Below are 13,778 nucleotides of genomic sequence, written 5' to 3' on the forward strand. Positions count from 1 at the left end.
AATTAAATTTACATTAAAGATCATTAGATAATTATTATGAGTTTATGTAATTAGTATGCATGTATGTATTTATTGTTTTAGTCCTTATTTTATTTAATTAAAATAAACATTTCTTTACAGAGTATGCTTAGCTCAGTTTGTTCTCTTAAAAAAAAAAAAAAAAGAAGAAAACAGTCCAAAAGTTTGCACTGACTGCAATATTCTTTTAATAAAACTTAAACTACTCTGGAAAATGTTTTATTAAGGAAGCCCCTCCCCCTCATAGCCACAAACAGATGGACAAACATAACAATGACTTCTGGGGAGGGGCCAAAATTATTCAAATTGCCATTACAAGAGCTTTTATTGGACAGTCTGGTCAGCTGACCCAAAATGCCTTCAGATTTAAATAAGAAATAATATAAAGATAGAAGTGTTCAAACCAAAATCCAAAAGACATTATGATTGCTGTTAATTTTTGCATGTTCTTTATTGAAAAAAGAATACAGGAACAAAATACAAGGACCTTGAGAGAACACAAAGAAATGCTGAGAACAATCACTCGTCTGCTTTTTGGGAGAGAGGAGGAAGCCACAGAAGTTGTCAAGTCTGGAGATGTGGTTGAAGAAGACTGGCTTCTCGTTGGCCATCAAGGTCGGTCATGATGGATGAGTGCTTTATTCCAAATCATTTACAGTGTATATAACACAGGCATAGTTTGTTGGGAATTGGGTTTACTTATTCAATACTTGGATTTGACACCCAGTTGATGAGCACAAATGCTGTTTAACCCTGTTTTAACACACAAAGACAAAAGCACAATTGAAAGGGCGGTGAGAGACAACAGTACTGGAATTTTGTACTGAAAATAACTTTTTATTTTATATTTTATTTTATTATCTCTCCATCCATTTTCTATACCCGCTTACTCCAATTAAGGGTCACGGGGGGCTGCAGCCTATCCCAGCCTTTTTATTTATTTATTTCCCATGTTTGAGGCCCTGTTCATTATTCATTTCTTGTTTTTGTGTGGTGATCCTCGCACCATCTTTGCTTGTGAACGGCTGAGATTTTTTGGGATGCTCCTTTTATACCCAATCATGAGTGTCCTCAGTTCCCAAATGCTTATTGAGTGTTGTTAGAAGGAAAGGTGATGTAACACAGTGGTAAACATACCACTGTCCCAGCTTTTTTGAAACGTGTTGCAGGCATCCATTTCAAAATGAGCAAATATTTGCACAAAAACAATCAAGTTTATCAGTTTGAACATTAAATATCTTGTCTTTGTGATGTATTCAATTGAATATAGGTTGAAGTGGATTTGCAAATCATTGTATTCTGTTTTATTTACATTTTACACAACGTCCCAATTTCACTGGAATTGGGGTTGTATGTTTGCTTTACTGTATGTGGACTGGAAAATAGCTATATTGGGTTCAAACATCAAAAAGCTAAAAGTGAAATAGTGATGCTGTTGATGCCGATGTCATGGCCATAAACAAAGATGATAAACCTAATATAGGTTGAATTAGTTATTTCTTAATTATATGACTGTGTGTCTCCACAGTGGCAGTCACTGATGTAAGTCCAGCAGAGGACCAGGGTGCGGAGCAAGTCAGCATCCAGCATTCAAATTCTGCTCCTGATGGACACAGTAAAGTGGACCCTGGTATTAGGTAATGGAGGAATATGATGGGATTTGGAATTTCTGATCCTTTCTAGGATTTTTTGACATCATGATTCCATTATTTTGTGGCACATAAATGGAAATGTTTTACTACACAAGTAGAAATAATAGCACAGTGACAACTGAACTGGTTCTGTCTGTTTATATAACGGCTGAGTGGATCTTTGTCATTTGATTGGTGCTTTGTATGTCATGTGACATGGATTATTCATCCCATTTGTGTTGCATTGCATTTAGCATGCAAATTGATTCCATACATTTTGTATCATTGCATGCTACCCCGCCTACGCACACACTAGTGGGGGTGTCATTTAGCTAAACATGACGAAGTTTGCTTTGCTGATGGACGACGATTTGAAGGAGCTAATTGACGGTGCTAATTATTCTAACACACACACACACACACACACACACACACACAAAGAAATCCACTGCACTGTAAGCTGTCTGGAGGCATGAAGAGCTGTGAGGATGAAGTTAGGATGAAAACCTGGCCAAATTTCTGGAGTAATTTTTCCTCTATTTTAAGAGATCAACAGGTCACATTCTGTTTCCTATTTTTATAGGTCACTGGCTGGTGTCTCTCTGGCTGCTAATTCAACATGGCGGAATTCGCTCCCAAACCGCTGTTTCTCTGTGTAACATATTTCTCATAGATTATGTAAAAGCTAGCGAGAAATAAATACTTCTAAAACTGAAAACGCTGTTTTTGTAACCTGATAACACCTCTGGAGTGATTTGCAAGACATCTCGCGGATGTCAGCTTGCACGTGCATCACACGTGGTTAAAGGTAACTTCCGATCTTTTCAAAAGATCATGTATGCACACACGCACCCCCTCCTGCAGATGCCGTTAAAATGCTCATGTGGCCGAGGATATTAGCACTGCGTTCTTTTTATTATTATTATTATTAACTATTCGGTGTTTCACATTTGTGAATCTCGCGCTGTCTCGCGGTCCATAACAGACGTGAGAGGTCGGTTTCAGCAGACTTCCGGTGTCAGGAGCTCAGCACTCAGTGTAAACACATCTCGTGAAGTAGGGACAATAAAACAACATTTGGACACAGCAGAAGTCCATCACAGGTGCTACACCTCCTCTAGATAATCCTCTCAGCTTGGGAGAACATGTCATCATCATAATCGCTTGTGAACTCTGTAAATCAACACCATCCACATCCTCGCTTTGCCATTGTTTAGTTGCGCTGTGAGATGGTGGAACTCTGCTGGTACCGCGGTGCATTCTGGGAAGCGCAGGGGGCCGCCAGGGGGATTATGGGAAATGCTGAAGTACTACATGATAGCTGCCATAAGCAACTTTGTAGTGACTAACTAGTTAGTGCATAGTGCAGTTACTGCAAATAATAAATAAAAAAAATTACATGGATTTTTACTATCCAGTATTGTCTTACTCCTGACTGAAAACTGTGTTGAGCAGTTTATACTTTACTACATCAGAATTCTATCAAATCAGATGATATATTATGGTATGTTGATAAAGTAGTGTCACCATTTTGGATGTCGTTTTAAAATCAACTGGATTGGTGGAATGTTTCCAATGCCAATGTTCCTTTTCATTGGCATTGATTATTAATAAGATAAATGGCTGAATGAGTATTAATGACTATAGGAATCAACATTTGTGCATAAATGTTAATCTTCTAAAATGATTTATTCATACACTGACCACTATTGTTTGTATTGTTATTGGTTTGACTGCCTCTACTGGTGGTTGGCTCTCACTGCGGTATTGTATCGCTTCCTGTTCCGGAGCACAGCGGTGTTTTGCTGTATCTGTTAGCTGTTTAATCTGCGCAGTTAGATTGATCTAGTTAACTAGATAACGATTTGTTTCACAGTGTAATCTTCACGTGCCTTAACTAAAGCACTCCCTCTGCTGAATCACCTCTAAATTATTTACACATTATTCACTTTGTGTGTTTTTAGGAATCCGCTAGCTTAGCGCAGCTACTAGCTCTTAGCCAGTTTAGCATGGCGGCTTCTCCTGTCTCTCCCGCACTTTTCTGCTCTGGGTGTGAAATGTTTAGTTATTCCTCTGCCTCCTTTAGCAGTAATGGTACTTGTAATAAGTGTAGCTTATTCGTAGCTTTGGAGGCCAGGCTGGGCGAATTGGAGACTCGGCTCCGCACCTTGGAAAATCCTACAGCTAGCCAGGCCCCTGTAGTCGGCGCGGACCAAGGTAGCTTAGCCGCCGTTAGTTCCCCTCCAGCGGATCCCGAGCAGCCGGGAAAGCAGGCTGACTGGGTGACTGTGAGGAGGAAGCGTAGTCCTAAACAGAAGCCCCGTGTACACCGCCAACCCATTCACATTTCTAACTGTTTTTCCCCACTTGGCGACACACCCACCGAGGAACAAACTCTGGTTATTGGTGACTCTGTTTTGAGAAATGTGAAGTTAGCGACACCAGCAACCATAGTCAATTGTCTTCCGGGGGCCAGAGCAGGCGACATTGAAGGAAATTTGAAACTGCTGGCTAAGGCTAAGCGTAAATTTGGTAAGATTGTAATTCACGTCGGCAGTAATGACACCCGGTTACGCCAATCGGAGGTCACTAAAATTAACATTGAATCGGTGTGTAACTTTGCAAAAACAATGTCAGACTCTGTAGTTTTCTCTGGGCCCCTCCCCAATCGGATCGGGAGTGACATGTTTAGCCGCATGTTCTCCCTGAATTGCTGGCTGTCTGAGTGGTGTCCAAAAAATGAGGTGGGCTTCATAGATAATTGGCAAAGCTTCTGGGGAAAACCTGGTCTTGTTAGGAGAGACGGCATCCATCCCACTTTGGATGGAGCAGCTCTCATTTCTAGAAATCTGGCCAATTTTATTAAATCCTCCAAACCGTGACTACCCAGGGTTGGGACCAGGAAGCAGAGTTGTAGTCTTGCACACCTCTCTGCATCTTCTGTCCCCCTGCCATCCCCTCATTACCCCATCCCTGTAGAGACGGTGCTTGCTCCCAGACCACCAATAACCAGCAAAAATCTATTTAAGCATAAAAATTCAAAAAGAAAAAATAATATAGCACCTTCAACTGCACCACAGACTAAAACAGTTAAATGTGGTCTATTAAACATTAGATCTCTCTTCTAAGTCCCTGTTAGTAAATGATATAATAATTGATCAACATATTGATTTATTCTGCCTTACAGAAACCTGGTTACAGCAGGATGAACATGTTAGTTTAAATGAGTCAACACACCCGAGTCACACTAACTGCCAGAACGCTCGTAGCACGGGCCGAGGCGCAGGATTAGCAGCAATCTTCCACTCCAGCTTATTAATTAATCAAAAACCCAGACAGAGCTTTAATTTATTTGAAAGCTTGACTCTTAGTCTTGTCCATCCAAATTGGAAGTCCCAAAAACCAGTTTTATTTGTTATCTATCATCCTCCTGGTCATTACTGTGAGTTTCTCTGTGAATTTTCAGACCTTTTGTCTGACTTAGTACTTAGCTCAGATAAGATGATTATAGTGGGCGAGTTTAACATCCACACAGATGCTGAGAATGACAGCCTCAACACTGCATTTAATCTATTGTTAGACTCGATTGGCTTTGCTCAAAATGTAAATGAGTCCACCCATCACTTTAATCATACCTTAGATCTTGTTCTGACTTATGGTATGGAAATTGAAGACTTAACAGTATTCCCTGAAAACCCCCTTCTGTCTGATCATTTCTTAATAACATTTACATTTACTCTGATGGACTACCCAGCAGTGGGGAATAAGTTTCATTACAGTAGAAGTCTTTCAGAAAGCGCTGTAACTAGGTTTAAGGATATGATTCCTTCTTTATGTTCTCCAATGCCATATACCAACACAGGGCAGAGTAGCTACCTAAACTCTGTGAGTGAGATAGATTATCTCATCAATAGTTTTATATCCTCATTGAGGACAACTTTGGATGCTGTAACTCCTCTGAAAAAGAGAGCCTTAAATCAGAAGTGCCTGACTCCGTGGTATAACTCACAAACTCGCAGCTTAAAGCAGATAACCCGTAAATTGGAGAGGAAATGGCGTCTCACTAATTTAGAAGATCTTCACTTAGCCTGGAAAAAGAGTCTGTTGCTCTATAAAAAAGCCCTCCGTAAAGCTAGGACATCTTACTACTCATCACTAATTGAAGAAAATAAGAACAACCCCAGGTTTCTTTTCAGCACTGTAGCCAGGCTGACATAGAGTCAGAGCTCTATTGAGCCGAGTATTCCTTTAACATTTAACTAGTAATGACTTCATGACTTTCTTTGCTAATAAAATTTTAACTATTAGAGAAAAAATTACTCATAACCATCCCAAAGACATATCGTTCTCTTTGGCTGCTTTCAGTGATGCCGGTATTTGGTTAGACTCTTTCTCTCCGATTACTTTAAAAGCCATCACTTGACCCAGCTATCTTAGCTAATTATAGGCCAATCTCCAACCTTCGTTTTCTCTCAAAAATTCTTGAAAGGGTAGTTGTAAAACAGCTAACTGATCATCTGCAGATGGCCTCATCTCTGTGCTTGTTCTGTTAGACCTCAGTGCTGCTTTTGATACTGTTGATCATAAAATGTTATTACAGAAATTAGAGCATGCCGTAGGTATTAAAGGCACTGCGCTGCGGTGGTTTGAATCATATTTATCTAATAGATTACAATTTGTTCATGTAAATGGGGAATCTTACTCACAGACTAAGGTTAATTATGGAGTTCCACAAGGTTCTGTGCTAGGACCAATTTTATTCACTTTATACATGCTTCCCTTAGGCAGTATTATTAGACAGAATTGCTTAAATTTTCATTTTTACGCAGATGATACCCAGCTTTATCTATCCATGAAGCCAGAGGACACACACCAATTAGCTAAACTGCAGGATTGTCTTACAGACATAAAGACATGGATGACCTCTAATTTCTTGCTTTTAAACTCAGATAAAACTGAAGTTATTGTAGTTGGCCCCACAAATCTTAGAAACATGGTGTCTAACCAGATCCTTACTCTGGATGGCATTACCCTGACCTCTAGTAATACTGTGAGAAATCTTGGAGTCATTTTTGATCAGGATATGTCATTCAATGCGCATATTAAACAAATATGTAGGACTGCTTTTTTGCATTTGCTCAATATCTCTAAAATTAGAAAGGTCTTGTCTCAGAGTGATGCTGAAAAACTAATTCATGCATTTATTTCCTCTATGCTGGACTATTGTAATTCATTATTATCAGGTTGTCCTAAAAGTTCCCTGAAAAGCCTTCAGTTAATTCAAAATGCTGCAGCTAGAGTACTGACAGGGACTAGAAGGAGAGAGCATATTTCACCCATATTGGCTTCTCTTCATTGGCTTCCTGTTAATTCTAGAATAGAATTTAAAATTCTTCTTCTTACTTATAAGGTTTTGAATAATCAGGTCCCATCTTATCTTAGGGACCTCATATTACCATATCACCCCAATAGAGTGCTTCACTCTCAGACTGCAGGCTTACTTGTAGTTCCTAGGGTTTGTAAGAGTAGAATGGGAGGCAGAGCCTTCAGCTTTCAGGCTCCTCTCCTCTGGAACCAGCTCCCAATTCGGATCAGGGAGACAGACACCCTCTCTATCTTTAAGATTAGGCTTAAAACTTTCCTTTTTGCTAAAGCTTATAGTTAGGGCTGGATCAGGTGACCCTGAACCATCCCTTAGTTATGCTGCTATAGACTTAGACTGCTGGGGGGTTCCCATGATGCACTGAGTGTTTCTTTCTCTTTTTGCTCTGTATGCACCACTCTGCTTTTAATCATTAGTGATTGATCTCTGCTCCCCTCCACAGCATGTCTTTTTCCTGGTTCTCTCCCTCAGCCCCAACCAGTCCCAGCAGAAGACTGCCCCTCCCTGAGCCTGGTTCTGCTGGAGGTTTCTTCCTGTTAAAAGGGAGTTTTTCCTTCCCACTGTCGCCAAGTGCTTGCTCACAGGGGGTCGTTTTGACCGTTGGGGTTTTTCCGTAATTACTCTATGGCTTTGCCTTACAATATAAAGCGCCTTGGGGCAACTGTTTTTGTGATTTGGCGCTATATAAATAAAATTGATTTGATATTGTAGATGGAAAACTATTCACATTGGTGACATATGCATATTAATTTCTGTCTCCTGCAGGAAAATGCTTTTATTTGGTTGTTAGCTCACCACTGGTATTTAGAACAGTTCTGGGTGGTGCTATATGTATACAACCCCTGGCAAAAATTATGGAATCACCGGCGTCTGAGGATGTTCATTCTGTTGTTTAATTTTGTAGAAAAAAAAGCAGATCACAGACATGACACAAAACTAAAGTCATTTCAAGTGGCAACTTTCTGGCTTTAAGAAACACTATAAGAAATCAAGAAAAAAAGATTGTGGCAGTCAGTAACGGTTACTTTTTTAGACCAAGCAGAGGAAAAAAAATATGGACTCACTCAATTCTGAGGAATAAATTATGGAATCACCCTGTAAATTTCCATCCCCAAAACTAACACCTGCATCAAATCACATCTGCTTGTTGACATTAACCCTATGTCATGAAATTGACCCTATGTGTCTTTTTGTAAGGAATGTTTTCACAGTTTTTGCTCTATGGCAAGATGCATTATCTTCTTGAAAAATGATTTCATCATCCTTAAACATCAGAAAAGTGTCCAAAATATCCACGTAAACTTGTGCATTTATTGATGATGTAATGACAGCCATCTCCCCAGTGCCTTTACATGACATGCAGCCCCATATCATCAATGACTGTGGAAATTTACATGTTGTCTTCAGGCAGTCATCTTTATAAATCTCATTGGAACGGCACCAAACAAAAGTTCCAGCATCATCACCTTGCCCAATGCAGATTCGAGATTCATCACTGAATATGACTTTCATCCAGTCATCCACAGTCCACGATTGCTTTTCTTTAGCCCATTGTAACCTTGTTTTTTTTCTGTTTAGGTGTTAATGATGGCTTTCGTTTAGCTTTTCTGTATGTAAATCCCATTTCCTTTAGGCGGTTTCTTACAGTTCAGTCACAGACGTTGACTCCAGTTTCCTCCCATTCGTTCCTCATTTGTTTTGTTGTGCATTTTTGATTTTTGAGACATATTGCTTTAAGTTTTCTGTCTTGACGCTTTGATGTCTTCCTTGGTCTACCAGTATGTTTGCCTTTAACAACCTTCCCATGTTTGTATTTGGTCCAGAGTTTAGACACAGCTGACTGTGAACAACCAACATCTTTTGCAACATTGCGTGATGATTTACCCTCTTTTAAGAGTTTGATAATCCTCTCCTTTGTTTCAACTGACATCTCTCGTGTTGGAGCCATGATTCATGTCAGTCCACTTGGTGCAACAGCTCTCCAAGGTGTGATCACTCCTTTTTAGATGCAGACTAACAAGCAGATGTGATTTGATGCAGGTGTTAGTTTTGGGGATGAAAATTTACAGGGTGATTCCATAATTTATTCCTCAGAATTGAGTGAGTCCATATTTTTTTCCTCTGCTTGGTCTAAAAAAGTAACCGTTACTGACTGCCACAATCTTTTTTTCTTGATTTCTTATAGTGTTTCTTAAAGCCAGAAAGTTGCCATTTGAAATGACTTTAGTTTTGTGTCATGTCTATGATCTGTTTTTTTTCTACAAAATTAAACAACTGAATGAACATCCTCCGAGGCTGGTGATTCCATAATTTTTGCCAGGGGTTGTATTCAGTGACGTCAGAACAATCTGTGAGCTAATAAATTTTGCCCAAGTTTCTCAGTCACAGTTCTGATATAAAGAGCCGCTGAAAAATATTTTTACAAGTATGTCAGAAATGTCTAAGTCCTGTGTTGACTGGAACAAAGCAGTACTTCAGCAATTTTCTCTTCTTGCTTGTCAACTTGCGGCACCTATAGGACATGAGTGTAATAGCAAGTAATTTCATTTCTCAAAGAGAAGCTGGCCAAGCGGCCTGCAGAGGCAGGTGTTGCAAATTAATGCACAGTATGCTGAAGTTCCTTTATTCCAGCTTATATACGCCTTATCCTCACGTTATGTTACCACATTGTGTGTCTCTGTCTTTCTCTACAGCATGTTGGATCAGGAGTCCACAGTTGGAAGCAACAACACTTCCAGTCAAACCCTTGCTGCCTTGTTGTCTCATACTGCAGCGACAGCCAAAATGACACAGTTAACCTCCATACAAAAGGCCAAAGCCTGGGCAGATCGTCACCACATGTCCCGTAACGTCATTCAGCGCAGGAACCGCGTTTGTCGAGAAGTCCACCACCACTCATTTCAACTCCAGCAGCCGGGTCATCGCAGCCTCAGCCACTGAAGCTCTGAATACGCAACCGCATCTACTCACAGGCAGCTATTTTATGAACCTATACTTTATAAGTAAGCTGTAAACCTTATTTTTATGTGCATGTGATTTATTTACACAATGATGTAGAAAGTTTGCAGCTGTGTAAAATACATTCTCAATTTTTTTTTTAGGAGAATTGTAATTTGTGTACTGACATACCTTTGTTTGTATGCACTTAATTTATAACCTAATAGCACAATAAAGATAAACATTAAATCTAGACTTGCATCTCAGATGTACCTTCTGGCAAATTGTTGCTGAACTTTCAGGTCTTCTTTTTATTAAAATCCTCTACTAGATATGTAATGACTACTAGATAATATCTGTGCTAATTCTTTATTTTATGTTAGCTATCAAGTATTTGTGTTATTTGGAAGTTCTGAGAATGTAAGTTAAGTTTGACTTCATCATATGTCCAAGTTTCAGACACAGGGAGAGCTCCCCCTGTTGGTGAGAGCCAGTAACATTAGAAATGTGAGATTGTTAACACATTATATAAAAGTGTTGTACAAGCTACTTCGTGTGCCTTCACAAGATGGACACTGTCTGTGAGGGACACAGGGCTGGTATTTGTTGTGACCTTTAATAAACTAAAAATGAGGAATACAATGGTTTGGTTCTTGGTAAGGGGCAGTAAATTACATGAAAGAACCGGGTAGAAATAACAGCGACCAAACATCTGGTTTTTCCTTTATTCAAAGAGTAGCGACATGATAAGCCGAAAAACAAAATACAGTCATGTGATTCATGGTGCTGTCTTGTGGCCAAAATAGTGTTCGCTATTAATCTGTCTGCATGTAATTCCAGCTATTTTATTTATTTGCTGAAAATGCTGGGTTGATGTGCATTTGGATGCACAAATAGACACAACAAGGGGTTCAAGATGTACAGATTCCCTTCAAATCCGAACAGAAGACTAATTTGGGAAAATAAAGTCAGCCGTGTGGGATGGAAGCCGACATCATTGTTAAAAGTTTTGCAAGGTAGGTAAATTTATTGTTCAGTCCCATGTACAGTAAAACGCACCTAAACCATCGTCGTATAAACTGAATATTCGCAGTCACTGGACCAAAAAAGTCCCAATGTTTTTGTACTGTTTTCCATGTAATAAAAACCGTATATAACAGATTTTGTATAATGGATTTTTTACTAACATCGGATAAAATGTACCGTCCGTATGGGACTGGAGTCATTTCCTTGATTAAAAGACTGGCCGTTTATTTTATTTATTTTTTTTTCAAACCGTGTTCAGACACAGACCTGCAGACTTATGTGCACCTGTTAAAGTCACCAGTAATCAGAATATGTGCATTTGTTGACAAGTTAGAGATGAACACACCAAATTCATGTAAGAGTATGGGTCAGGGGGCCTATATACAGTGACAAAGTAATACGGCTGATGTTTATTCTTCTGACCTTGGCAATACGTAGCATTGTGCACAGAGCAGAGAATCAAATGAGATATTTGTGACACCCAACAGCTAATAAACTAAACCTAGATTTATAAATAAGAGCAACACAGGTACTATCAAAATAAATATAAAAAGAGTTAAGATATCTAACAATTTATGATGATTTATTTAATTAAAGCCTAATTTATGCAGCTGCAACTCTGTAACTCTGTCATGCAGTGACATGCGTGACAGTTTTAAAGTTCTCTGTCACTGGATTATGCTTTATTCTAGATTAATTTGACCCTCAACAAGCTTTTCTTTCTACAATCATCACCTCCAGTTCAAAGGTAAGCTGTACAATTTCTTTTTTCCGAGTCTGTGTTGTAAATTTGCGGACTTTTTTGCCAAACTTATGTGATCCCAAAATGTAATCAGTGTGTGCACAGCAAAAACTATTAAAATATGAGGTGAAAGAGTGAAAGCAGAAAAGTGTCAAATCACAGCCTTTTGCACCGTCTGATTTAACATTCATATAAATAAGCGTTCTGATCCCCTCTGCAATTCATTTATGGAAATTGTGGACGCATTAGGATTTCATCAATGCATTCACCACTCGACGCACATTAGTGGAAATACCCTGGATTTGGTTCTCGCACGTGGTATTAGTGTCACCAATATTGAGATCATGCATCTTGCTTCGGTGGTCTCTGTATATATTTCTGATCCTTTCTAGGATTTTTGACATCATGATTCCACACATACGAGGTCTGTTAGAAAACTATCCGACCTTTTTATTTTTTTCAAAAACCATATGGATTTGAATCACGTGTGATTGCATCAGCCAAGCTTGAACCTTTGTGCGCATGCGTGAGTTTTTTCCCGCCTGTCTGTTACGTCATTCGCCTGTGAGCACGCTTTGAGTGAGCAGTGGTCCAGCCCCCTCGTCGGATTTTTATTGTGAGGAAAATGTCTGAACGATTTAGAGCGCCATGCGGCTCCGTCCAGACGCGCAAATTCCTCTGCACATCTGTCTCAATGTGCCGAAAAAGTGCTGATGTCCACGTCTTCTGCAATTTCTCTGGTAGTCAGACGATGTCCCGGATCAACACAGCGTTCAGTTTGGAAATGAACGGCACATTCCACTGGAGCGGAGGAATTCACGCGTCTTGCCGGAGACGCATGGCGCAAAGCAACGCCATGATGAAGCCTCACAGGACATGTTCTGCCATGTCCAGCTCATCCACAATTTCTCAGATAGTCACACGACTGAAAAGCCACCAAAAGCCATCTGAAAGCCATCTGAAAGCCGTCCTGTGAGACCAACACGGAGGTGCTTTTGTCCAGCGCCATTTGCGGCTCTGTGGCGCATTCCTCCGCTCCTCTTTCCATGACAAAAACTCCTGTAACAGTGGAATGTGCTGAAAAAGTGCTGATGTCCACGTCTTCTGCCATTTCTGTGGTAGTCAGACGACGTCCCGGATCAACAAAGCCTTCACGTTGGAAATGATCTGGTTGATTCAGCCTGTCGATCACCGCTCGGAGCTCGGCGCGCTCTCAGCCGCTGTGGGCAGTCTTTAAACCGGCTGTAACACTCCTTAATCTGTGTGATCCCCATAAAATCGTCCCTGAAAGCATCTGAATTTTCCGAATGGTGTAAAACCTGGCTGTCTCTCACAGTTTCTGGAAAAATTTGATGCAGCAAAGCTCCAAATCGTTCAGACATTTTACTCGCAATAAAAATCCGACGAGGGGGGTGAACCACTGCTCACACAAAGCGTGCTCACAGTCGAATGACGCAACCGACAGGTGTGAAAAAACTCTGGCTGATGCAATCACACGTGATTCAAATCCATATGGTAAAAAATAAAAAGGTCGGATACTTTTCTAACAGACCTCGTGTGTATATATATATGTGTGTGTGTATGTGTATGTGTGTGTGTGTGTGTGTATGTATAAATAAATAAACAAACATGCGACTTTCTGGTATGGCCTGAATATGAAAGCTGCTGTTGGGCTCATAGTCAGACCCATTCGCTTTCTTCACCTCCATGAAAAACTTTGTCTTCTCCATGTGGGCTCACCACCTGCATCGAGTCTGAGGGTCTGGTGTGCAGTTCTGTTGGCAGTGGACAGGAGCAAATGCCCACATGGACTGACACTCAACATGACAATAAATAAATAAAATACAGGTGTGACAGCCCATAAAGTAGTTTTGGACCCCACAATGTTGCTGCATGTTTCTTGTTAGTTTTGACACCACACTCACTTATGGACATAACTTTAACAAGCTTTAAGAAATTTTAACAAACTATAAAAATCATCCCACATGAACAGACATGAAATCTTTCAAATAATAGAATAACTGGACACTTATTTATCATT

At 40.0% G+C, this 13,778-nt stretch overlaps 1 protein-coding gene across 1 annotated transcript; it reads left to right on the plus strand.

The window, feature by feature from the left end:
- The first annotated feature begins 263 nt into the window (after positions 1-263).
- tp53inp2 (tumor protein p53 inducible nuclear protein 2) lies at positions 264-10,453 on the plus strand. Its single transcript, XM_034167713.1, has 3 exons — positions 264-633; positions 1,547-1,655; positions 9,726-10,453. The coding sequence occupies exons 1-3, from the start codon at positions 441-443 to the stop codon at positions 9,970-9,972; spliced, it is 549 nt and encodes a 182-aa protein (XP_034023604.1). The 5' UTR covers positions 264-440; the 3' UTR covers positions 9,973-10,453.
- Positions 10,454-13,778: the final 3,325 nt, after the last annotated feature.

The sequence above is a fragment of the Thalassophryne amazonica genome, chromosome 3 (assembly GCF_902500255.1).
Source record: "Thalassophryne amazonica chromosome 3, fThaAma1.1, whole genome shotgun sequence".
Taxonomy (NCBI): Eukaryota; Metazoa; Chordata; class Actinopteri; order Batrachoidiformes; family Batrachoididae; genus Thalassophryne; species Thalassophryne amazonica.